A 25,910-nucleotide genomic window follows, 5' to 3' on the forward strand; every position below is an offset into this window, starting at 1 on the left:
TGTAAACGATTCACCCCATTACCTTCAACTTTGGCATGAATCATTATCCAACTGAGGGGCACACATACTCCAAATATCGTGAAGATCTCTTGACATAAAAGATGGGGGCGGAGCTTCAAATTATGTTTAATACTTCCTTTGCCAAGAGTGACAAAAATCTTAATAACTCAGCTATGACAGCTTCAAACCATCTGAAACTTTCCTGGGCCTTTAAAAGTAATGCATTAATACAGCTGTTTGATAAACTTTCAAATCATTTACAGCGCCACCCAGTGGCGGACAAAAATCTCATTTTTTATACTTTTATGTACTGTGAAATGCCTTTTGAATAAATGAACTAAAAAATGGTCAGAAAAGCTATGACACATTGGAACATTAAGGTTCTCAACTTTTATGACTTTTCATTAAAGGGCGTGGCCTCTATGCAAACTCAAAGTCCGATGTCTCCCCAAAACGGTAAAAGTTGCTGTAATTGGACCTAGATGATCTGATGTTTGCAAAACTTCATATATGGGATGGGAGTCCAATGTGAAACACACCTACAAGCCTATTTTTTATCATAGTAAGAGCGCCACCTAGTGGCAGCAAAAAATATAGCAAATCCTTCATGTTTTTATGTACTCTGCTGAGCCCCTTGAAGTGATATCCCTTAAATGTTTTCTGAAAAGCCAGTGGCCATGCCTTATCCCCCCCACAAATCAGTACAATGTTTCGACAGTGGGTGTGGCCTATATGGCATTGAAAGACACAAAATTGGAACAATAAAAGCTGCAGTAACTCCACGCACATTGTCCCACCTTGTCTAAATTTTACATATTTGGTAATAGTCCTGCACTGAAGTGATCTACAACAAATTTTTCATCATTCATACCCCGACCTGTTCATACCCCAACGTGCAAAGGTCTGCGAGGGCCCTTTATAGCTGCTTGCAGCTCTAGTTAGGGCCCGAGCAGCTACCGCTGCGAGAGCCCTCTTGTTTTTCTCCAGATTATTATTCTTATTATTATTATTATTATTATTATTATTATTATTTACTGTGCAGCGCTTTTCCATTTTTGAGGGCCTAAACATGCACGAAAAGTCACCAAAATTTGCACATTTGTCGGGCCTGGTGAAAAATTGGATATTTTTGTGTTTCCCAAAACAATGCAAAAAAAATGGCTCTGCAGCGCCACCTAAGGTCGAAAAAGTGCACCTGGTCCCGGCCCGTTTGACCTAGAGCTACGAAAAATTTTTGGCATATGTAGGACCTAGAGGCCTACAAAAAAGTCAGCGCGAGCCATGTGCTCAGATGTACAGAAAAAGAGTTACGAATTTTTGAATGTGCATTTTTGGCCCATTTTTGCACGTTTGTAGGTCCAAAACTGCTCCTTGTTTCTCCTAAACGCTTTACTCAATCACCTTCAAATTTGCTGTGGTCCATATTCACACATAGGGGCACAAGTGTGCGAAATTTAGTGCAGATCCGCTGACATATATGATAGGGGCGTGGCTTCAAATAATGTGTTCAATTTTTCCTTCGCCAAGAGGGACAAAAATCTTAATAACTTTGATGTACTAGCTTAAAAAAATCTAAAACTTCATAGACACATGGAAACTTATGTCTTTAACACCTTTAAAAAAAGTTTTTTTAAATACCTACTAGCGCCGCCTAGTGGTTGATTAAAATGTCATTTTTTACACACTCATGTATTGTGCTCAGTCTGTTTGAGTAAAACAAATGAAAATTGGTCAGAATATCAATAAGACATGGAATATTAAGGTTTTAAAATTTTACGACTTTTCGATAATGGGCGTAGTCTGCACGCCACCTCAAAGTCAGATGACTCGCCAAAACGAAAAAAGTGGCTGTAATTGGCCCCAAAATGGCCTTATGAGTGGAAAATAGCCTCTTACTCCCGGCCCATTTGACCTAGAGCTCCAAAAATTTGTAGCCTTATGTAGGACCTCAAGCCCTACAAAAAAGTCAGCGTGAGCCATATGCTCAGATGTACAGAAAGAGAGTTATGAATTTTTGAATGTGCACCTTTGGCCCGTTTTTGCTCATTTGCAGGTCCCGAACTGCTCCTTTTTTCTCCCAAACGCTTGACCCGATCGACTTCAAATTTGCTGTGATGTTTTATCTGACTGTGAGGCACAATTGTTCAAATTTTCGTGACGATCCGCCAAGAAATATGTTGGGGGCGGGGCTTCATATTAAGCCTTTGATGATTACTTTGCCACATGTGAAACAAACCTTTATAACTCAGCTTTCCAAGCTTGGAAAAATCTGAAACTTCACAGACACATGAAGACTCAAGCCCTTAACACATGTGTTTAAAAAAATCTTAAATTGCTTATAAGGCCACCTAGTGGCAAACAAAAATGTCCTTTTGATTTCTCGCCAAAACGAACAAAGTTGCTGTATTTGGACCCAGATGGTCTTATCTTTTCTAAACATTACATATTTGATGGATTTCCAATGCGGAATACACCTATCAACGTATTTTTTCTTATAGTGCGAGCGCCACCTAGTGGCAGCCAAAAATATAGCATTTTTTAAACGTTTTTAAGTGTTTAGCTGAGCCCTTTGAAGTAATATCGCTGAAATTAAGTCTGAAAAGCCTCTAGACAGCCTTGCTGACCTCCACCAAATTTTACGAAGTTTCGATAATGGGCGTGGCCTCTATGACCATTTTCATTCCGAAGCTTTATCTGTCCAGTAAAAGTTGCTGTAATTTGACCCAGATGATCTGATCTTCTCACAATTTCACACATTGGATAAAAATATTCTCCTGAACATAGCGACAAAAATATATTCCAGTTTAAAGCTAGCGCCACCTAGTGGCTGCAAAAACAGTCATTAGTCGAAAGATTACAGTCAATCCTGTTTGGTTTGACCTACAGCTATGAAACTTTGTAGGCTAATGAAGGACTGTAAGACCTACAAAAAAGTCAATAGAAGTGATGTGCTAGGATGTACAGAAAAATTGTTAATAATTTTTTTAATGTGCAGTTTAGTCCCATTCTTAGACATTAGCTGGTCTCAAACTAGTGCCTTTTTCTCTTAAACGATTCACCCCATTACCTTAAACTTTGGCATGAATCATTATCCAACTGAGGGGCACACATAGGCCAAATATCGTGAAGATCTCTTGACATAAAAGATGGGGGCGGAGCTTCAAATTATGTTTAATACTTCCTTCGTCAAGAGTGACAAAAATCTTAATAACTCAGCTATGACAGCTTCAAACCATCTGAAACTTTCCTGAGACTTTAAAAGTCATGCAATAATACAGCTATGTGATAAACTTTCAAATCATTTACAGCGCCACCCAGTGGCGGACAAAAAACTCATTTTTTATACTTTTATGTACTGTGAAATGCCTGTTTGACTAAATGAACTCAAAAATGGTCAGAAAAGCTATGACACATTGGAACAATAAGGTTCTCAACTTTTATGACTTTTCATTAAAGGGCGTGGCCTCTATGCCAACTCAAAATCCGATGTCTCGCGAAAACGGTGAAAGTTGCTGTAATTGGACCTAGACGATCTGATATTTTTAAAACTTCATATATGGGATGGAAGTCCAATGTGAAACACACCTACAAGCCTATTTTTTAATCATAGTACGAACGCCACCTAGTGGCAGCAAAAAATATAGCAAATCCTTAATGTTTTTATGTACTCTGCTGAGCCCCTTGAAGTGATATCCCTTAAATGTTTTCTGAAAAGCCAGTGGCCATGCCTTATGCCCTCCACAAATCAGTACGATGTTTCGACAGTGGGTGTGGCCTATATGGCATTATAAGTCACAAAATTGGAACAATAAAAGCTGCAGTAACTCCACCCACATTGTCCCACTTTGTCTAAATTTTGCATATTTGGTAAAAGTCCTGCACTGAAGTAATCTACAACTACTTTTTCATCGTTCATAGTCCTTGTTCATACCCCGACCTGTTCATACCCCAACGGGCACAGGTCTGCGAGGGCCCTTTATAGCTGCTTGCAGCTCTAGTTCGATTTATAATTCTTCACCAACTGCTTTACCAGAAGCCTTAATATCTTGAGACACGCAGAAAGCGTTAGACTCAAATGGGATTATTTATGTTTTACATTGGAGAAATTTGGCTTTGGGAAATAATTGTTTCATGGGTGAGGTTGTTAAAGGATTCTCCACACGCTGCAGTTCGGGCAATTGGCATTACATCAGACTATTTTCATCTCCATCATTCCATGAGGCAGGCTTGTCCCTTGAGCCCTCTTTTGTTTACCATCGTAACGGAGCCTTTGTTTGTTGCTTTAAGGACTGAAACTGGCATTCAGTGCTCTGGTTTGCCTGCGTCCCTGTGCCCTAAACACATAACCTTTGACGGGGGTCCATACTTTCAAATCAACATGTGTCTATTGGATGCATCATTTTTTAACATCAAAATTTTCATCATTTTACATCTACTCTTTTATTCAGCAAAACTTGATCCCTAACAAATATTTTCGACAACTTCGTCAAACTGAGCATGATCTTTATTTTGCACAGTAAAAAATACAATGAATGTAAATGAAGACTCATAGAAGATATTATAACAATTTTCTCATTCAAAAATAACTCAATATCCTGGGATAAATACCCACAAAAAATAAATGCATTACAAACATGTGCAAACATATGCGTATTGACAAATCCAGGTCAATAATAATATAACAACTTTGGTGAAAATACTAAGAAGAAAAGATTGACCAATATGTTTTTGCCGGGGATGATACTGTGAACAATTTATGGGTACTGTAGTCAAGAAGGCTGATAACTGATATAGAGCCAATATTCATTTCAAGAAATCAAGGAATATTTATTGCAGTTAAAATTGCATTATTATTATTATTATTAATAATAATAATAATATTAATATTATTGATCATCTTAAGTGTAGAACAGGAACATCATGCTCCCCTTTAAGAAACTGTCAAGTTGGCATCAGGATTTCTGTTGCTTGTGATTGCTCAATCAACATAGTAAAATAACTGTTAAAATAATAGTACACATAATTTTGTTAGAATAACTGTTTAAGAGACATTATGATGGACTTCTGTCAGTTTCTGCAATTTCAGTGTTAACAGACACACGTGCGGACAACATAAAGGAACACTTTCTCCACTCAATGTTTTGCTTACTAACTTAATTTTACTCAACTTCTGTGAGAGTGATTACACTGTGTTGCAGGGGATGACATCACAAATCAGCAGCAAGCAGGGTGTTTGACTGCATGCTGCTTCGGTCCCCACTGTTTACTTAGCGTACGTTAGCCTAGCAGGCTAGCAGGGATACAAGACAAGCCAAAGCAACTTTAATTCTACAGTGCCTTAAATACGGGAAATAATTCAATGTGCTTATGATTAAACATTCAGTAGTGCAAGTGTTTCTCAAATAGTGAGGTGGGGTGGTGGCAATAAGAATTGGCATCTTTTTTTTTTCAGGCACTTTGATGCACTTGGGTTTTTTTTCTGCTTAGACAAACCTTTAACATGTATAAATGCTGTTTAAAAAATTAGTTAACAGTTGTTGAAAGTTTTTTTATATTGCTTTTTCCTTGTCTCTCTGTTAAAAAAGATATGGTTTAAAGTAACATTTTTATTCATATCAATCTTATTCATGGTGGCAAGTGTGGGTGGGGGAGCTTAGCAATATATAATTGAGAAGCACTGCAGTAGAGTAACTTACTCTCTTACATCCAACTTCATAAAATGCTACAGCTCCGTCGAGCACAGCTGCAACTAGCTAAACAGTCTGACTGCATGTGCAAGACTACTGTGGAAAATAAAAATATGGCTTTAACTATTGACTGGCCCTGGATTTTGTAAAAGCTAACCAATCAGATGCTGCTATGGGCGAAACAGTTGCTGGAGCCAGACTCCAAACAAACAAATGTAGAGAAGGCTGTATAACAGAGATATGAGAATGGAGTTTATCAGCTGTAAGCTTAATCATAAAAAAAATGCCGATAAAGATATGCACAGGTAAGGTGAATGGCCCCAAAAATAAGCTCCATCGATAATCAGTCAATCTCTAATCTCTATCATTGCACCAGAGTAATAAATAATAAACACTTACCTCCTTGAGGGTAAATTCTAGCTGGGCTGCATCAAGCAGGAGCTGAAAGAGGATCTTGGGGCTGTATTTGGAGTCAGTGAGCACTTGGTCTTTAATCTGGCGTAGTTTTTTACTGTTTGGATCGTAGGCTGTCAGACAATGACACGTTAATGTCAGCTGTAAATCAACATTGCACGCCTGCACAGAAAATTCCTGCTTGAATTTAAGTGGGGGCATTTAAAATCTGTGTTTGTCCCTTTCAGCAACAATGAGCAGTACTGATGCATTATTTATCTTTATGACATACAATATATACAGATATCTCACTCAAGAGCAAACACAATAAGTCTCACCTGACTCAGCAGAATGCAACATCAACCAGCGAATGGCAACATTGCAATCCCTCAGAGAATTAAGCAACTTTGGAATGTTGTCCAGAATTATCTCTTCCCTGAGGAAACCTTCCTTAAGCAGCTGCTGCACCTGATGCCTTAGGGCCTCCACGCTGGAGGCATAACGGGTCGCCTATTAAAACACAACCGTAAGTTAATTACCAGAGCTCATCTGTTCATCTACTTCTCAATAAAATATATAGTATGTATTCTCTAGTACGGAATCATATTTGCGTTGTCCAATCTTTCCTTATAACAGAATTTCCTTATGTGGGAAATGACAGTACCTTTCCTGCGCAGTTGTGCAAATGCATTAAAAAAATGCAGTAGATGTGTAACAACACAAAAATAAAATGCAAAAATATATTGTTCAAAACTGGTTTATTAAACAAAAACTGCAGTATTCAGAACATGCAGGGTATATGAACTCAATACAGTACTGGAAAATAACACCAATATACAGTCGGCCCCCAGTTTACGAACACCCTCTTTTACGAACATTTCGACTTACGAGCGTGGACCGCGGAGTTTTTTGTCCCCCACTTACGCACAAACCTTCCGTCTTACGAACAATCCGACATGCCGGCCATTGTATTCGTACATTTATTTTCGCTTTGCTACGTCAACTAATTCAGAAGTTGACACTCATCACGGCAAAGTTGAACGCTATTGCTCTTACAATGTCACAGTCAATGTCTCAGTCACGGTGTCAGTCACGGACTCAGTCACGGAGATGCTATTGGCCGGCGTCACGTCAATCACAGAAATGCCGATATGCTTTTGGCCGAACGTCTTTATCTAGCTTGATGGCACAGCTGGTCGGGATGGAAGGAAGGAGAGAAAATCAGTCAAAAACGGAAAGAAGGAATGTTGTTAAGACTTTGCAAACTTTATCTGTTAGACATGGCTTCTAAAATTGCTAGTGGCGGTAAAGGAAGAAGTAAGAGGATGATGACAATAAAAACGAAGCAGGCGATAATAAAAAAAAATAAAAATACAAAGGAGGCGCACGCATGGCTCGTGAGTATGGCCGTAACCGCTCCAATCTTCTAAGGGCAAGACTTTCCTTGCCGGGGGACGGACCTCGATCGACAACAAAATTGAGAGGCTTCTTCTATTATGGATTAAAGAGAAGGAAATCGCCAGTGATATATTCTAGTTTGAGAAAAGTTCCCGTTTAAGAAAATAAATAAATAAATTCTGTGGGTTGATCTCTGCTCCCTTCCGCCTCCACCCAGCTCAAGTCACGTCGCCCCAAAGGTAAATGTCATATTTCCTTTGTATACGTTATTTAATTTAACTGTACAGTATATTATGTTACTCATTTTTAATATGTGTATAAAGTCGTGATGTTTTTACCAAAGGTTTTTGCACGCGTTGCACGCATTCACTAATTAACATAGGTTTGGATTGCCCGTCATACGAGCAGTTCAAGTTACGAGCGTAGCCGCTGAACGGATTAAGTTCGTAACACGGGGGCCCACTGTATTGTTAATGTTAAGTTTTGTCAGTCTTGAGAAAAATTAGTCTACAGTGGACACCCGCTGTACGAAATTAATCCGTTCCAGTGTTGGGATCGTAAGGTGAAATTGTCGTATGGCGAGCAATAGAAACCTATGGCAATTAGCTAATGCGTGTAAAACCCCAGGTCAAAACATCGAAATCGTATATACATATTAAAAATTGGTAACAAAATAGTAAAGTAAGTGCTACATATATGTAATATAAATGTATACAATTAAATACCATCATAAATAAATATATATATATATATATATGTATTTTTTTACCTTTGAGTGACGTTACTTGACGAGTTTGTATGGCCATATTCCTTAGAGAGGGTTGCCATGCCTAGCCTTCTTCGTATTTCTTGATTATCTCCAGTTTTGTTTCCATACTAATCATCGTCTTACTTCTCCCTTAACATCACTACCAATCTTGGGACCCATGGCTAACCAATTAAAGTTTGAATGAAGCACTAAAATGTACAATACATACAATATTGTAAGCACTCACACTGGGGTCATCCATACGAATCCAGCACAGTGCGGTTTCATTCACCTACAAGCATGACAAGTCACTAGACGGCAGTGGCGTCGCCAAATTCTGTCCAATCAGGAAAAACTTCTGCCTCTGATGTGTCTAATCAGAAAGAACTTCCACCTCTTGATGTTCGCAGTATCTGTGTCTTTGACGGGAAAAAGCGAAGTGCAATGATGCAAATCTCCGGTTTAAGTTGGTTACACGCAACAACTAAACCAGAGGATTGGACAAATCTCCACCGGAGGTTTTGAAGATACGGTTTTAATGAAAAAGAAAAAAGCCCGGCCACGTATAGCAAATAGGGCAAACCAGAGACATTTACTGCCTGTTTGCTATATGGAGACAAGGTCTGTATTGCGTCTAGGTTCGGGTTAACGGAGCTTCTGCTGCAAGGAATCGATCGTTAATGTAATATAGTCCTACAAAATTTTGAGTTTTATTTTTCATTTTTATTCCTGGTTTGGGAATTTCCGTTTGACCGAGGTCCATAGTTGGGAATACTTACTGTATTTTATATTTGTTAGTATGGGAGTCAATGCATCAGTGTCATTGCATTGACGCTGAAGTCAATGCAATTTGAATGTACCTGTTCTTTGATATTTGCTGAATCTAGAGTGTAGTTTAGGGCAGTTTTAGCAGCTTTGTATGGTTCCCAGGCTTCCACGAGATTCACTGTGATCCCCATATAGATACTGATGACCTGTGGTAAGACAACATGAAAGTGGCTCATTTTCAGATAATTAGATCAAAAGCCATGAAGACATAGTAAAGTGAATTTTGAAAAACGACTTGAGTGTTTGAATTATTCGCAGTTGACAAAAAACTAGGGATTCTACACTTTACAGATGTCAAGAGAGAAACTTCCACTTTTCACAATGGAAAAAAACAAATAAAAAGCCCACATTAGCAACTGAAGATACCCATTGACAATCATACCCAGTTGTCAGGGAAGTACTTGTCCACAATTTCTCTCATTTTGGCCTGCTGGGTTTGCAGTATGGATGGGCTGAAGTAAAGGCAGACGTACAGCATGGCTGCCTGATTAGCCAGTGCTGTACTACGATGCTCGGGTAGAGGGTAGGCAGACACCTTTAAAGCAGGAAGAACATTTGTATGAATAGAATAGAATAGAATAGAATAGAATAGAATAGAATAGAATAGAATAGGTCTTTGTCATTGTCTGGACAAACTGATCAAAATTGGGGCGCAACTCCATGTGGGGTTTCAAGAATGGAAAGAAAATTATGAAAATAGACATTACACCAAATAATCATAAATAATGCAATGCAAATGGCAGTGAAGCTATTTTCCGAGTGGTGTATGAAACATTTTTTGCATTAAAAATGTTTTTTGAACATTTCCAAAGGTGGGCATTTTAATCTTTTCTTGGTTCATCTTTTACAGTACTTTCGGTATGTGTGTGTGTGTGTGTGTGTGGGGGGGGGTAAGTTTACCCAAACTTTGTTAATCATTTATTACAAAATTGATAGACATACTTTACTGTTCTATTGGTCTTAGTCCATTGTTTTTTTAAATCGTTTTGTCATTCAAAATCTCTTTTAGTCAACAGTGAAAAGTTTTGTGCAAATCCTAACCAATCAAACCAAAGCTGTGATTCAATTTGCAGACTTTACACATTATACTGAAGTTATTTAAAATGGTCAGGGTCCTTCGAACCCTGTGTGGTCCTCAAACACATGGCAAGCAAAGTAACTACACTAACAAAATTAACATTGCTGAGATGAATGAGAACTTTATGCTCTTCGGAAAAAATTGAAAGGAAGAATTTGTTCTCTTTTTTTTTTCAGTGATCTCCAACATTGTTGGCTCATCATTGAAAATACACATTAACGAAATCACAGATGTGTATTAATAGCTCTGAGCATTTGGTCGGCAGAGCACTGAGACTGGCCTTCCTGAATAACTACCGCATGTGCTATTACATAATAAAAGACAAAACAAAGCAGAGCTGCAAGCAACTATAAAGGGCCCTCACAGACCTGTGCACGTTGGGGATGAACATGTATGGGTATACACGCGTTGGGGTAAGTGAACATTAGAAGTCAATGTGTTAGAAAATGTCCATTTTTTTATTACATTTGATAAACCGGCTCAACAAAGTAAAAAGGAAACACAAAAATGACATTATATTATTCTGTGACACATGGTGGTGTTGGCACTATGGTGAAAAATGAGTTCGGCTGGCTGTATTTGTATTGTTTTGTCTCCATCCGCAGGCTGTTTTAGGTAATTGCACTTATTTTCTGTTGCCGTCAATGCCTCCATGCAATGCGTCACTACAATGCTGGTCTGCTATTGGTCAGCCTCTCCTCACGGAGATGTCTTCAGGAAAGGTCTCAGATTGCGCCTGCTTCAGGAGGAGATTCTTAGCTTGAATGTACTTGGCACTATCATTAGGAAGGCAAGAATCTTGGACAGCTGCCTCATATAGGGATGTAGCTGTAGCCTTCAGCAAGTCCTCCAGTGGAGAACAGTTGTGGAGTCCGACCAGAGAATTACATTACTAATGGGTAAATTAAGCTCGTCTGGAGGACACCGGCGAACTGAGCAGCAGTGAGTGCAGCACTCAACTCTAACCATAGCATGGATAATTGTTTCTTTGCTGCCACGCGAGATCTCGCCAAAACAAAGCAAACGTGAACTTGGCCATGAACATCTTCTGTCCGTAAATAGCCAACAAACCCATAAGCTCTTATGGAGGAAAGTGTGACCTCGGACCTTGGCCCAGCTGTTGGTGGCGCCCGACTGGCTCTTTTTGTTATGTCTTGTAATGTGCAATGCTTTGCTGAATGAATAAAAACCAGGCAGGGATGCTTGAGAGGCGAATTAGTGCTGGCAACGCATGAGTTCGTTCGCCAAGCTTTTGCCCTGTACCATGGCAGAGAAAAGTAAATCTTGGCTGGTCTGAGTTACTCTTTTTGCTGCTGAGCAGCTAGGCTTGTCCTAGTCTTCTTTTAGAGATTTCGCTGACATTCTAATAGCTACATTAGCCTACTATTGACAACAAATACATAATACATTTACTTTTACTGCAGTGCATCCTGTTGATAATGATGCATCACGTGACTACTCTATTGTTTGATGTCACCTCAAATTTAACTTCATTTCAATATTAAGGAATTATGTTTCATTGCTTTGATGAAATTTAATGAAGGAAATAAAGAAATCAGATTTTTGATGTTTTTATTTTAAGAATTCGATAAAAAACAACAAAATGCAAAGTGCATAACATGCCCCTTATCTGGGCAACACAGTGCAATACAACGCAGCCTGCAATTACAAAATAAAAATAAAACATGAGCTTTTTGAAAAAGTAAAGTACGAGGACTTCCGGTGGAGAGGTGAATTGAGTAGATGCGTGGACGGATTGCTCCCGCACTAACCTGACATAACACACCTTTTTACGACTCACATTCGTTTACATGTTCGAAGATCTGTGACCGTACATTCCCGGATATACTTCATGGCGTCTGGAACTCGATTCGCGAAAGATAAAGACACAAGGAAAGAGGACACTTCTGGCGCGGCTAACCAAGTTAGCAAGCAAGCTCTTACCAGCCTGTTGGAGGAACACAGGAAGTTTATAACAGCGGCAATGTCGGTGGAATTCAAGACGGCGTTCACTGCTATGGAGACCAAGCTGGACTCTTTGCAGTCGGTAGTTGCTGGCTACGGCGAACGACTTGTGTCCCTGGAGTCCGGGCTCAACTTGTCCGATGAACGCATTCGTGGCTTGGAGGCCACGCGTTCCATGCTAACGGATGCATATGCTAAACTAAAGGTGAAAAACGCGGACTTGGAGGGGCGAAGCAGGCGAAACAACCTGCTAATTATTGGTGTCCCGGAGTCAATGGAGGGCCCTCGGCCTACATCTTTTTTTTTTTTTTTTCGGAGGCTCTGGTGGAGATATTCGGCGAGCAACTGTTGCCAGCTCGCCCGAGCTGGATCGGGCCCACCGCAGCCTTGTCACCAAGCCTTCACTCCGAGACAAACCCAGGCCGGTGATTGTGTGTTTTCACCGACATCAGACGAAGGAGTTGATCATTCGGGAGGCTCGCAGCCGTAAGAATGAACTGAAATTTCGCGATTCGCTGATTTGCATCTACAAGGATTATTCGGCCGACGTCCTGGAGCAACGCATGGCCTACCACGAAGTAATGGCGAAGCTATACAACATGGGTCTCCGACCAGTGCTGCTCTACACAGCGAGGCTCCAAATCAGAAAAAAAGACGAATGATCTTGCAACAGACAACTTCTTGCAACAGAGCAAACATTCAGGCAATCCTTCCGCATTGGCAACAAATGCTAATGATTCGGTCTAAGAAACATTGATCCTCTGTTCCCCTCAGTTAGTTTTCTCTTTTTCCCTTTTTCCCTTTGGCCCATGGCTGCCGGTTTGTTTACAACGGCCACTTGCCTAGCATCCCGCCCTGCTAATAGAAACGCATGTCACAGGCTATGACGTAATTCTTCGTTGAGAGAAAATGTAATATTTATTCTACACATTTTTACAGCATTGGAAAAAGTTAAGAATGTTTCTGTCATGTTTTTCCTCCTACAGAAACTATATCAAAACAAAAAAAAATATTTCTCTCCCCCATCTTTTTCCATGTTCAAACATTTTTGAAAAAGCTCCAGGGAGCCACTAGGACAGCGCTTAAGAGCCGCATGCGGCTCAAGAGCCGCGGGTTGCCAACCCCCGGGCTAAATGCCTTGTAGACCTTTGTCAGTGTTGCTTAAGATGTCTCAAATACCTGTGTTTGTACTTCAGGGAGTCATGGATGCAATCCCAACGTAAGCCAAGAGTTGGTTCCTGAAGGTCCGCACTTGATTTGGACAGCCACCGATCACTGCTCTCAGATCTGATTTTGGGTGGAAGGTGCTTAATGACTAACGGCTCGTTGCTAGCCCACTGGCATATTTCGAAACCACCAGCGTGTAGAGCTTGACACAAATCATCAAAAATGATTTTTGCTTCCCTCTTTGAATGTGTGCTGCTCAGACAATTACATAAAATGACAATTACACATAAAATGACTGTTCGACGCATTCAACAAGATTGTTGTTGGGCTTACTTGTGTCCTGGACATGTCGCTGCAGGGCATGAATGGCACAGCATGGGCCGCATGTGGTGCATAGATTTTGGGTTTGTCAGTCCTCTTCATGTCCCTCCAGATGAAATGCAGAAGTGATTTATCACGTGGCAAAAGATGAATTTGGTGGAACATGCTTTTGAAGTCTCTGCTCACTGCTACAGGATACTGCCTGAATCGGAGAAGGACTCCTAGCAGTGAAGGTCCTAGGACAGCTCCGGGGAGAAGATGATCATTCAGGGACTTCCCTTTGTACTGGAAAGAACAGTTAAAGTCAATCCTGTCTTTGCTATTGTGCCGCACCATAGATGCGGTGTAGAAACCAGGATTCGGGTGTTGAGCTAGCAATATCAGGTGGTATCTCTTCCATATCTCCAATGATTCCAACCTCTGGATTCCCTGGCAGTATGTCTCAAAGGCTTGGGTTCACTGCCTCTATGGGGGCATGAGACATTGAGTTGACTCGGCGAAGCAGTAGTGTTGCATACCTCTCTTGAGTTGTGGATGTTTCAAGAGGTTTCAAGGCTTGTTGCTCTTGCTTGGATCGAGTTAACTGCTTCTTGTTAGTGTGCGGTAGCATATCGACCTGCCAAAGATGCTCAATATTCTTGCGGAGCTCACTTTTTGGTGAGACCACTGAGGTGAACAGGCACTGTTGCTCGGAGATGAACACTTCATCTGTCGAGGTGGGACCTTGAAGTGACCAGCCAAGCTTCGTGTGGACTCCCAATGGGTCCTCCTGTTGAACTGGAACGCACTGGCTCTGTGGGGCCCAGAAGGTGTGGCACGTCATACCCAATAAGCAACAGACGTTGAACGACATGGTCAATAAGTGGCAGCGGTATAATGCGAAGGTGTTTGAAACGCTGCTGGAGTGTCATCACTGGATTTGAATGCTCTGCAAAAGCAAGATTCTCAGAAGTGAATGCCTGACTTATCTGTTTTTTTTCCTGAGAGTTGGATCGAGGAGAAATGTAGAAGGCAACGAATGCAACATGGAGTTGCACTACTTTCTGGTGAATTGTTCTGAGAGTGAGTGACGCTGGCTCTGAGATGATTCAGATATTTAACGTCTTATGGGAGGATGATACTTCTGTGAGCTACTACTGTGAGCCATCTCCAGAACTGCATAAGTCTCTAGTGTTCGGTCTCTGTTATGCGGTAAAACCATCACCATCTTCAGCATTACTGTAGGGGATCTGTTTGGTCGGTCTAGTTACACCTGGGAGCAGTCATCATAAGCACAGTCTTTTGGATTTGCTGCACTGCATCATGTAGTACTGTCAGATGTTGCTCTTTACAAGTACTGCAAGGTTGTTTGAGAGAGCATAATTCTGGCTCGTTCACATTTGAAGCAAACCATTCAACAATGTGGTCTGTATTCAATGTCTTCAAGTTGGTGCAAGTGTTGAGAAAATGCTCTTTATTATCTCGGTGAGGACAGTATGGTTTAGGTTTGGATGTGGACTTCAGTTATGTAGACCGCTCTTTGGGATATTGACCTTCACTGGTGACAAGGACGAGCCTAGTTGATCTCTCTTTCAGCTTATCGCGAGAGCAATGTTCCTTCTTTGTAGCTTTGAGAGCTGCTTCATGGTTGTAGAGAGAAGCGGCTCTGCCGGCGATGCGTTTTGCTTGGGATTTCATTTGCAGCCAAGAACTCGGATCATATAAGGCAGGGGTGTCCAAACTTTTTGCAAAGTGGGCCAGATTTGGTGTGTTAAAAATGTAGGGGGGCCAACTTTGGCAGGCGTTCTTTACATATAACAGCAATTAATTTAAATACATTTCAGCGAACCTTTCTGTGTTTAACATTTGCTTTTTTATTTTCAGCTCATCGATCTTAAGCATGTGTTTTGATTCATTTGAAACATGCCAATCAAAAATGAATTGACATTAAATATTGAAATTGAATAGTCACTTAAGTTCATTTTTTTAACACTAACTTTTTTGTAACAGTTGAACAGAAGTAATTGTACTTTTGGGTGCAAATTACATTTGAAACAAAAAAATATCTCACCATGGCAGTTTAATATTTATAATATTTTTAAACACAATAACAGAGAAATGAACAAATAATAGTCATAAACAAGTGCATGGCTCATTTAAAATATGAAATCAGTATTTATAAATAATGATTGGATTTTTAAATGGTTATTATTCTGGAGTGAAAACTTTAAAAAAAAAAAAAAACCTTTTCAGACTTATCGTAAATGAAAAATGACTTGTCCGCATGAGTGTGATGGGTGAAACTGAAATCTGGAGTACAGGACAAAGGCCAGGTGTGGCTCTATGGCAATAGTATGGATGCGCAAGATGTCTTGAAAGTGAGAGTCCGATAACCGTGTCCTCACACGGTTTTTATTTAAGTTCATATCCGAGACTGTCTTCTCACACAAATACGTCGACCCCAACAAGCTTAGCATTTTCTTACCAAATGCTATAACTGCGGAAACTTGTCCTTATCCAGCTGTCAGTACCAGTTGTAAAATATATAGCTGCGGGTGCTGACCACGGATCACTGCGTCCCACTGCAGCTCAACTTTTCTCCTTTTGTTGATTGTCGCCATTTTAGAAAATTAGGGGCTCATACAGGCAATTAACAGCTGTCACTGTTTTAGCCTTAGCTGGAGAGACGAACGATATTTTTCTTCTTCTATTTTTCTTTTTTACCACCACCCGTCGGACCTGTGTTCGGTGTTTTTTTATTTTTCTTCATTTTTGAGGACTGTTTCTATTCTTTGATAGCGAGTGATTCGCCGATTCTCTGAACAGCTCCTAGCTCCGTCCGTCCTCATTCTCGTGCAGCTCTGCTAGCGTAAGTATTCGCTCGGCTGTACTAAGGTAAGCATGGCTCCGTGCACCTCCACGGCATCTGTGACTTGCGACACCTGCGTTATTCTCATGGAGAGGCTTTCTCTCCAAGAGGGCCGTGTCCGTCAGCTAGAGCAGAGTAGTCTGATACTTGTAGATCAGACGGACACATCTGATAGTGACAGTGCGGGCCGTAGCCCTCCCGCAATGCCGCTAGCGTCGGCTAGTGCGGGTCATAGCCTAGCTAGTCCAGCAAGCATTAGCCCTAAGAAGCCTGCTAGCCGCGGTGAGCCTGTTCGGACGCATAATCGTTTTAGCCCCCTTGCTAGGCAAACTCCATCTCAGTCTACTGGCTCCCGCACATTAGTTATAGGGGACTCCATCACCCGTAACATCAAGCTTAAAACGCCAGCCACCGTAATGTGTATTCCTGGGGCCAGAGCACCCGACATTGAAGCTAATCTTAGGGAGCTGACACGCAAGAGGCCTAGACACCAGTTTAGTGCAAACAACACTAGTTACTCGGACATAGTCATACATGTCGGCTCCAGCGATACTAGAATGAGGCAGTCTGAGAATACAAAGAAGGACATAGCTAGGACCTGTAATCTTGCTAGAAAGATGAGTCGGCATCGAGTAATTGTTTCTGGCCCTCTGCCTGCGAGAGGCAATGATGAGAGGTTCAGCAGATTATTCTCGCTTAACTGGTGGATGGCTAGTTTCTGTAGAGAGCAGGGTTTCCAGTTTGTAGATAATTGGCCCTCTTTCTGGGGCCGGCCCGACCTGCTAAAGATGGATGGCCTTCACCCTAACTGGGAAGGCGCCATCACTCTTTCTAGAAACATAGATTACTGTTTGAGCCTTCCATGACTTCTCACATTAGAGCATGTCTGGTCGCAGGCGAGTAGCGAGCCTGCTAAAACGGGTTTGGAGTCGTTAAGGCTAGAGTTAACCGGCACTAGGCTGGACTGCTACAACACACATAGCACATAGCATACTTAGTCCAGGTCACTGCAATCCACACACTGTTTCAATACCCAATGCTGAATGCCCTAATGATAAGATTTCTGCTGAGGTGGTGTTGATTAAGGAAAATACCCCTGCCTCTTTAATCGGTAAGACTTGTGACATAGTACCTAGGCGGAATAGTAATATTAACATGTGCGCTGTAGCCGTCAACAATCGAATTCCTACTTTATTAACATTGCAACGAGGTTTTAATTACTCAAAATAAAAAGCAAGCCCCAGCCTTAAAAATCTTGTTGGTATTAGTACTACCAACATGAGGACTCAGAATAGTCCAGGAAAAATTTCCCAGTTTAAATTCGGCTTCATAAATATTAGGTCACTCCCCTCAAAAGCCCTTCTTGTAAATGATCTTATTATAGATCACAATGTTAAATAAAGTGCTTGGTCTCTGCGAAACCTGGCTAAAACCAAATGAATTCTTATTATTAAATGAGGCCTCACCCCCAAACTTTGTGGGCTCACATGTTGCCCGTCCTTGTAAAAAAAAAAGGGGGGGGGGGGGTTGCCCTAATTTCAGAATCTGATCTTAAACTTAGCACGAGCACTAATCACACCAAGACATTTGAGGCTGTCGTTATGCGATCGAGCTCCTCACCACCATTCTATGTGGTAGTTATTTACCGTCCTCCCGGTCCATACTCTGGATTCTTAGATGAATTCCCTGAACCTATGGCTGACTTAATAACTCACACAGATAATATACTAATTATGGGTGACTTCAATATTCATATGAACTCCCCATTGGAGCCACTTACTGCAGCATTTCAAGCAATAATCGATGCATTTGGTTTCACACAAATAATAAAAGCAGCGACAAACCGGAATGGTAATATCTTAGACTTAGTGTTAACTCATGGCCTAATTGCCCTTAAATATCACAATTCTGCCGCATACTAACGCTATGTCTGATCATTATTTTATAACATTTGAAGTCCTAGCTCAGTGTGGTCTTATTGTCCACAACCAAGGCTTTAAGAGCCGTGATATTAACTCATCAACCACTGCTGCACTTTCTGAATTACTGCCTTCCGCAACAGCTGCCTTTCCGTCTTTCACTGGTTCAGTCGATAAGCTCGCGAATGATTTTAATACGGTTCTTTTAAATTCCCTAAACTCTATAGCGCCGCTGAAACCTAAAACTCATCCAAAGCGGCACACTCCGTGGTTTACGGATGAAACGCGTATGTGTAACTTGTTAAGTAGACAACTTGAGCGTAAATGGCAAACAACTAAACTCGAGGTTTTCCGTCAGGCCTGATGCGATAGCTTGCTGAAATATAAAGAGGCTCTTAGGTTAGCAAAAACAAATTACTTTTCCAAAATGATTGAAATGAATAAAAACAACCCAAAATATTTATTTGACACAGTAGCACAGCTCACGCAACAGCAGCAGATTAATCATAGTTCCCTCCATTCAGCACACGATTTCATGCAATTCTTTACTCAGCGGATTCAGCTAACAAGGGATGAAATAAAAAAGGCAGCGTCACTTACCCCCTTGGCTGTGACTGTTGATGCTAGTTCGGACAATCAGGTTCAAGAAAGTCTGGTTACCCTGTCCCAGTTTGATTTAGTATCCCTGGAGTGTCTTACACACCCGGTTAATGCAGCAAAGCCGACGTACTGAATGCTCGACCCGTTTCCAGGCAAACTCGTTAAAGATTTATTCCCGGTCTTAGGGTCATCTGTCTTGAATATTATCAACCTGTCACTCTCCTCTGGCATTTTACCTGAAGCTTTTAAGACGGCCGTCATTCAACCATTAATTAAGAAACCTCACCTAAATCCTGAAAATCTCTTTAACTATAGACCAGTGTCACACCTTCCGTTTATTGCCAAAATTCTTGAGAAAGTTGTAGCACGACAGCTTAGCGATTTTATGACAGACAACAATAGATTTGAACTCCTTCAGTCAGGTTTTAGGGCCAACCACTCAACTGAGACAGCCCTAGTAAAAGTGACGAATGATCTTGTCTTACGCATGGATTCCAACAACTCAATAATATTACTGCTTGATCTTAGTGCCGCATTTGACACTATTGATCATCATATTCTTATAGAACGTCTTAGATCATGTGTTGGTATCTCGGGATCAGCACTTTCTTTGTTCAGATCTTACATCCTGGGAAGGACGCATAGTGTCTCTTATGGCAATGCAATATCTGAATCTTTCTCCGTCTCATGCGGTGTCCCGCAGGTGTCAGTACTTGGTCCCTTACTGTTCAACATCTAAATGATTCCTCTTGGCGATATTATACGTAAACATGCTATTAATTTTCATTGCTATGCTGATGATACCCAATTGTATATGCCTTTAGAAACAACAGATCCGTGCAAGTGCAATAAACTGGAGGCTTGCCTTGCCGAGATTAAACAATGGATGTCTTCCAATTTTCTGCTTACAGAGATGTTAATTATTGGCCCAGCTCATCATCAGCACTTGATTAGGAATGCCACGTTGAACCTGGATAACTGTACTATTTCCCATAGTAGTTTTGCAAAAAACCTCGGCGTGATATTTGATTCAACCCTCTCTTTTCTGACACATTTTAATAACATGACAAGAACGGCGTTTTTTCACCTTCGCAATACAGTGGTACCTCGGTACTCGAACATAATCCGTTCTGAGGTGGTGGTCGAGCACCGATTTGTTCGAACACCGAAAGCTATTTTCCCATAAGAAATAATGGAAAGTATGTGTGCACAAGTAAATGTGCACAAGCAGTACATGATAAAGATAAAGATAAATAAAGCATTATAAACCATTTTGTATAATTTACTTACGTTTTGGAGAGTGGTTGATGGCATACAGGAATGGATGTGGAGAGGACGGGAGGGAGTTACTCCTTCCATGATGACGCTAGCTAACTGCGACGCGAGGTACACCGCGTTCATATTTTGCTATAATTTCCTTCTTCGGTTCAATAGTGGTCCTCATTGTTTTCCTCTTTGCCTTCCCCTTATCACTGTCTTTCTTTGGACCCATTATTAAGGGCTAGAGCAACACGAAAAAGTTTAAATCCGGGAAGAAATACTCGAACAAACGTCTTACTCCGCTGGCAGTCTGAGTTGAACTGGCGCTTACCCGCTGGCCGAGAAGGGCCGAGGAGCGCGTTCGGCTCGGCTCGGCTCGGCTCGGCTCGGCTAGTCGAGCACCGAAAATCTGATCGAGGTCCGATGCATTACCTACTTGATTTTTTTGGTCGAGCACCGATTTGGTCGAGTATAGAGGCGTTCGAGGACCGAGGTACCACTGTATAGCTAAAATTCGCCCTATTCTTTCTCCTAGCGATGCTGAAACATTAATTTATGCATTTGTTACGTCACGCCTAGACTATTGTAACGTTTTGTTTTCTGGGCTTCCCATGTCCTGCGTCAAAAGCCTGCAGTCTGTACAGAATGCAGCAGCGAGACTATTGACAAGGACGAGAAAGTTCGATCATATTACTCCGATTCTAGCTGACCTGCATTGGCTTCCAATACACCTGAGATGTGATTTTAAGGTGTTGTTAATTATTTATAAAATTTTACACGGTTTAGCTCCTTCCTATCTCGTTGACTTAGCATCACCATATGATCTGTCCTGACAACTTCGGTCACAAAATGCCGGTTTGCTATCGAACCAACAGGCTAAAAAGAAGTCCGCGGGATCAAGGGCATTTTCCATTCGCGCGCCAGTTTTATGGAATACCCTACTTATGGAAGTTTGCGCAGCCACCTCAGTAGAAATCTTTAAATCCCGACTAAAAACACATTTATACTCAAAAGAATTTAGTTAATTGGGCCTGTCTGCAGCTTTCTTGTTTTTTTTTTTTCCAGCCCCCTTCTCCCGGCTCGGAGAGGGGGCTAGCTAGATGGTGAAGGTTGACATGACCACCCCCATTTGGCCCTGCGTTGATTGACCATCGCTGATTAAGAGATCGACCGTCTGCGGTCCACTTGGTTGGACTGTGGGAAGATTCCTGCCCAATGGCTTTGGATGCTGTCATCATTGCACAATATAAGCACAATATGTTTGCTGTAATCTATATTGTTTACCTGTACTTGTCTGTAATGTGTATTTTTTGTCTGTATTTGGTACATGCAGCATCCACTTCAACAACCTGTGGGACAGGAGGGGGGCTCCTCCCACCTGTGGTCCCTTCTGGAGGTTTGTGAATTTCCCCTAATTGGGGTTTTTGAGTTTTTCCTTCCCCTTCTGGGAGCTTTGACAGGGGATGTTGTTGTGTACCATACACCAAAAAAATGTCTCTGGATGACTTCATTTTTCAAAAGAAGTCTCCACATGACCTCTTTTCATCTGTGAAGCCCTTTGAGACTTGGGTGATTTAGGGCTATACAAATAAAATTTGATTGATTGATTGATTGATTGTGTTCAAGAGCACAAAAGTACTGCCTTTTCCCTTTTAAGGATGAACATATTCAATCTAGTAAATGAGATGGCCACTTTAAGAACAGTTTGCTCTTTTCAGTCAGACTCAACAAAGAGTGTTTGAAGTAACTAACACTGTTTCCGAAATAAGCTTCTTCTAGATATAATTGAAAACAAAATAATTTAAATAAAGATGTTTGTATCACTGCACCCACAAGAACATGTGTTTTTAAGTATTAACATTTGTATTACCATACATAGCATATGTGTAAGCCTTTCTTATGGAGATAGAAGAAACATGCTCATGAAGTCCCCTGCAGTTTCCTTTGTCCATGTGGCCAAAACGTAAGATGCTCATGAGATATAAATAAAGTACAAAACAAGATTACCTGTACAAGCGTTCTTCCCAGAGACTTTGTTTACTTCTACCCTCGTCTCATGCACCGATTCGCTAGCTTAACTGGCCAATCAGAAGTCAATACAGTCGGCCCCCGGTTTACGAACACCCTCTTTTACGAACATTTCGACTTACGAGCGTGGTCCGCGGAGTTTTTTGTCCCTCACTTACGCACAGACCGTCACTGTCACAGTCACTGTCTCAGTCACGGTGTCAGTCACGGTCTCACTCACGGAGATGCTATTGGCCGGCGTAACGTCAATCACAAAAATGCCTACATGCTATTGGCCGAACGCCTTTATCTAGCTTGATGGCACAGCTGGTCGGGACGGAAGGAAGGAGAGAAAATGAGTCAAAAACGGAAGGAAGGAATGTTGTGAAGACTTTGCAAACTTTATCTGTTAGACATGGCTTCTAAAATTGTAAGTGGCGGTAAAGGAAGAAGTAAGAGGATGATGACAATAGAAACCAATCAGGAGATAATAAAAAAATACGAAGGAGGCGCGTGCATAGTTAACCTTGCTCGTGAGTATGGACGGAACCGCTCGGCAATCTTCTAAGGGCAAGACTTTCCTTGCCGGGGGACGGACCTCGCTCGACAACAAAATGGAGAGGCTTCTTCTATTATGGATTAAAGAGAAGGAAATCGCCGGTGATATGTTTTAGTTTGAGAAAAGTTCTTGTTCAAGAAAATAAATAAATAAATTCTGCGGGTTGGTCTCTGCTCACCTCTGTCTCCACTCAGCTCAAGTCACCTCGCCCCAAAGGTAAATGTCATTTTTCCTTTGTATATTTATGGTATTTAATTTAACTGTACAGTAGGTTATGTTACTCATTTTTAATATGTGTATAAAGTCGTGACGTTTTTACCTAAGGTTTTTGCACGCGTTGCACGCATTCACGAATTAACATAGGTTTGGATTGCCCGTCATACGAGCAGTTCAAGTTACGAGCGTAGCCGCTGAACGGATTAAGTTCGTAACACGGGGGCCCACTGTAGTTCCGATGGCTCAACCCCATTCAACATGCTATATTGGCCTGAAACCCCTTCACGACGCGAATGCCAACCTTCTGACAGTGTTTCACTACAACAAGCTGACAAGCTCCAAACCCAAACGTTGGCATGGTGTGTTGAGGCCCTCGCAGCAGTGAAGAACTCTTTTGTTTGTTACATGCATCAACACTTCTTCACACGATGCGTAAAATTATTCATACACCACTTTTATATGTACTGTAGAAGCAGAGTCATTGATATGTGTGCAAGTGGCAAGAATATGGATATAAGTGTTGATGTTATTATGATTTTAGTAGCTTATGGTAATTGCTTGTGAGAAAGACAGTTCACTTTTGTCCAGAGTGACCAGTTGAGCCTACTGGAGGGCAACAGAACAAAATGATGGTGGGTATTGAAGTTCAGGATTTTTTTTTTTTTTGCATGCCATATTATCTATAAATTGCACTTAATCAACTTTAAGCAATTATATCACAGTAAAAAATCCTGGAACTAATGAAGACTCCTTCTACAGGTAAGTGCTTCTTACTTGGTTGTAGATGTCGTCAGAGCGCAGTCTTCCTATGACCATACTAATAAATGAGGCACTAATGGGAACCCTTTGAAAGTAGCTCTCTGGGTAGTTGGCAGGCCGTCGAGTTCCAGGCTGGCTGGAGAAGCCAGTGCTCCGTAGGAGTTTGCAGATGTCATCCAGGTTGGAGTCAGCTGAAGATCTTGTAGCACTGAAGGTATCATATGTACATGTAATTTACAAACAAAGCAATTATTCATAAGTGCAAAAAATATTGCTGACATGGCGCCAAAACCAAATAAACCACATATTGTGGTGAATTTCACATTTTTTCAAAAGCCTATGCAATTTGTCAGTCCACACATGTATGGTTGCAAGTGTCACAAATTATTGACCTAAGTAGTGGAAATGGTTTGCTCTCACTATGCAATGCTAATGATTAAATAACCTTGCGATTTCTAGGGTCCCATGAAGTGACAACTTTGCAGATAATGAGGACCCCGCCCAGAGCCGGTAATAGGTCAAATGTATAAGTATGAGTGTGCCAAAAAAATCGATTCGGATAGGAATCGGGATTCTCATTTGAATCAATTTACAACGTCCCAAAAACAACATTACTGATTCTGTAGAAATACGTACTACATCCAAGGCGTGCTGTGCCATGACGTTACCATGCAGCCCATTCTGGAAAGTCGGCAGGACACACAAAGATAAATAGCGCAGGAAATTTAAAAGGCCTGTCCTCATTTAATAAAGTCATGCCACATTTTGCAAACTCGTGTCACACCCGACAGCCATTTGGCTGCAAATGTGAGTGTGGCGTTTCATTCCGCTGCTAAAAAATATATATAATATTTAATATAGTATATAATAATATAATATATAATAATATACACGTTATATATATATATATATATATATATATATATATATATATATATATATATACATACAGTGAACCCCCGGTTTACGAACTCCCTGTTTTACGAACTTTTCATCTTACGAACGTGGACCGCAGCATTTTTTTGTCCCCCTCTTACGCACAAACCTTTCGTCTTACGAACAATCTAACATGCCGATCAGTGTGTCCGCACTATTTTATTTTCATTGCTGCGTCAACAAATTAACTATTCTCGCATGACACGGAAACGCCGATATGCTATTGGTCTTATAAAGTCACAGTCACGGTCTCAGTCAAGGAGATGCCAATATGCTATTGGGCAATTAAGGTTACAGTCCCAGTCTCAGTCACGGAGATGCGGATATGCTATTGGCCGGCGTCATCTAGCTTGATGGCACAGCTGGTCCGGTGTGTTGTGAAGACTTTGCAAACTTTATCTGTTAGACATGGCTTCTAAAATTGCTAGTGGCGGGAAAGGAAGAAGTAAGAGGATGATGACAATAGAAATGAAGCAGGAGATAATAAAAACTACGAAGGAGGCGCACGCATAGTTAACCTTGCTCGTGAGCATGGCCGTAACCGCTCGGCAATCTTCTAAGGGCAAGAATTTCCTCGCCAGGGGATGGACCTCGGTCAACAACAAAATGGAGTAACAAGTAGCAGCCAAAGGTTAATAAATCCTTTCTATATTTTTTATTCATGATGTTTTCTGACTGTATACATGTATATTACATGTTATACATGTATTACATATTACAATTTTGATGTTTTTACCTGGGGTTCTAAACGCATTAGCTATTCAACAGGTTTGGATTGCCCGTCAACAAATTCGCCAACCCCAACCGTGTCGTAACACGGGGGCCCACTGTATACATAGAGTGGTGGAAAATTAGTATTTAGCCTATATTAGTATAACATTTTGTTGCTCACTGACCACCTGGTATTGTTTTAACAAAGACCTTTTCACGAAACCATGCATGAGAAATAATTGTGCAGCTTGGTTAAGGTGACCCTGACAGGTTAGCAAATTCAAGACACCCACTTTCACTCTTTATGGTTTTTGCCTCCTTTTGGGTTGGCGTTTGCTCCTAATGAGTGAATAAGAATCCTCACTTTTATGTGTTCCTTCACACTCTCTTAGAAAACACCAGACTGTTCTCTTAAGACTCGTGTCTTAGAAGATTCAAATAAAAGAAAGCTAAACACAAGACAATTTAATTTCCACACTTTTCATCTATTCCGAATAAATTCTTAAAAAT

The 25,910-nt window shown here is 41.0% G+C and overlaps 2 protein-coding genes across 7 annotated transcripts in view; one reads left to right on the plus strand and one right to left on the minus strand.

Annotated features, from left to right (window-relative positions):
* LOC148425854 (uncharacterized) overlaps window positions 1-22,227 on the plus strand; it is a 31,544-nt gene extending 9,317 nt beyond the window's left edge. Inside the window, exons 1-2 of one of the 2 annotated variants that reach the window (XM_088410762.1) lie at window positions 10,487-10,545; window positions 16,364-22,227. In XM_088410762.1, the coding sequence (XP_088266888.1) occupies window positions 16,466-17,299 (834 nt within the window). In that variant the 5' untranslated portion in view covers window positions 10,487-10,545; window positions 16,364-16,465 and the 3' untranslated portion in view covers window positions 17,300-22,227. Of the gene's footprint in view, window positions 1-10,486; window positions 10,546-16,363 lie in introns of those variants that run through there. The other variant, XM_088410761.1, reaches the window with a different exon arrangement.
* The window catches only part of washc5 (WASH complex subunit 5), an 83,730-nt gene that overhangs the window by 30,857 nt on the left and 26,963 nt on the right, over window positions 1-25,910 (minus strand). For all 5 annotated transcript variants that reach the window (XM_088410759.1, XM_088410757.1, XM_088410756.1 and 2 more), the window contains exons 6-10: window positions 23,769-23,961; window positions 9,437-9,589; window positions 9,087-9,200; window positions 6,419-6,590; window positions 6,087-6,214 (exon numbers count right to left, since the gene is read on the minus strand). In XM_088410759.1, coding sequence (XP_088266885.1) covers window positions 6,087-6,214; window positions 6,419-6,590; window positions 9,087-9,200; window positions 9,437-9,589; window positions 23,769-23,961 — 760 coding nt within the window. The remainder of the gene's footprint in view (window positions 1-6,086; window positions 6,215-6,418; window positions 6,591-9,086; window positions 9,201-9,436; window positions 9,590-23,768; window positions 23,962-25,910) is intronic.

The sequence above is a fragment of the Hippichthys cyanospilos genome, chromosome 3 (genome assembly GCF_059441005.1).
Source record: "Hippichthys cyanospilos isolate Australia breed blue-spotted pipefish chromosome 3, RoL_Hcya_1.0, whole genome shotgun sequence".
NCBI classification, from domain to species: Eukaryota; Metazoa; Chordata; class Actinopteri; order Syngnathiformes; family Syngnathidae; genus Hippichthys; species Hippichthys cyanospilos.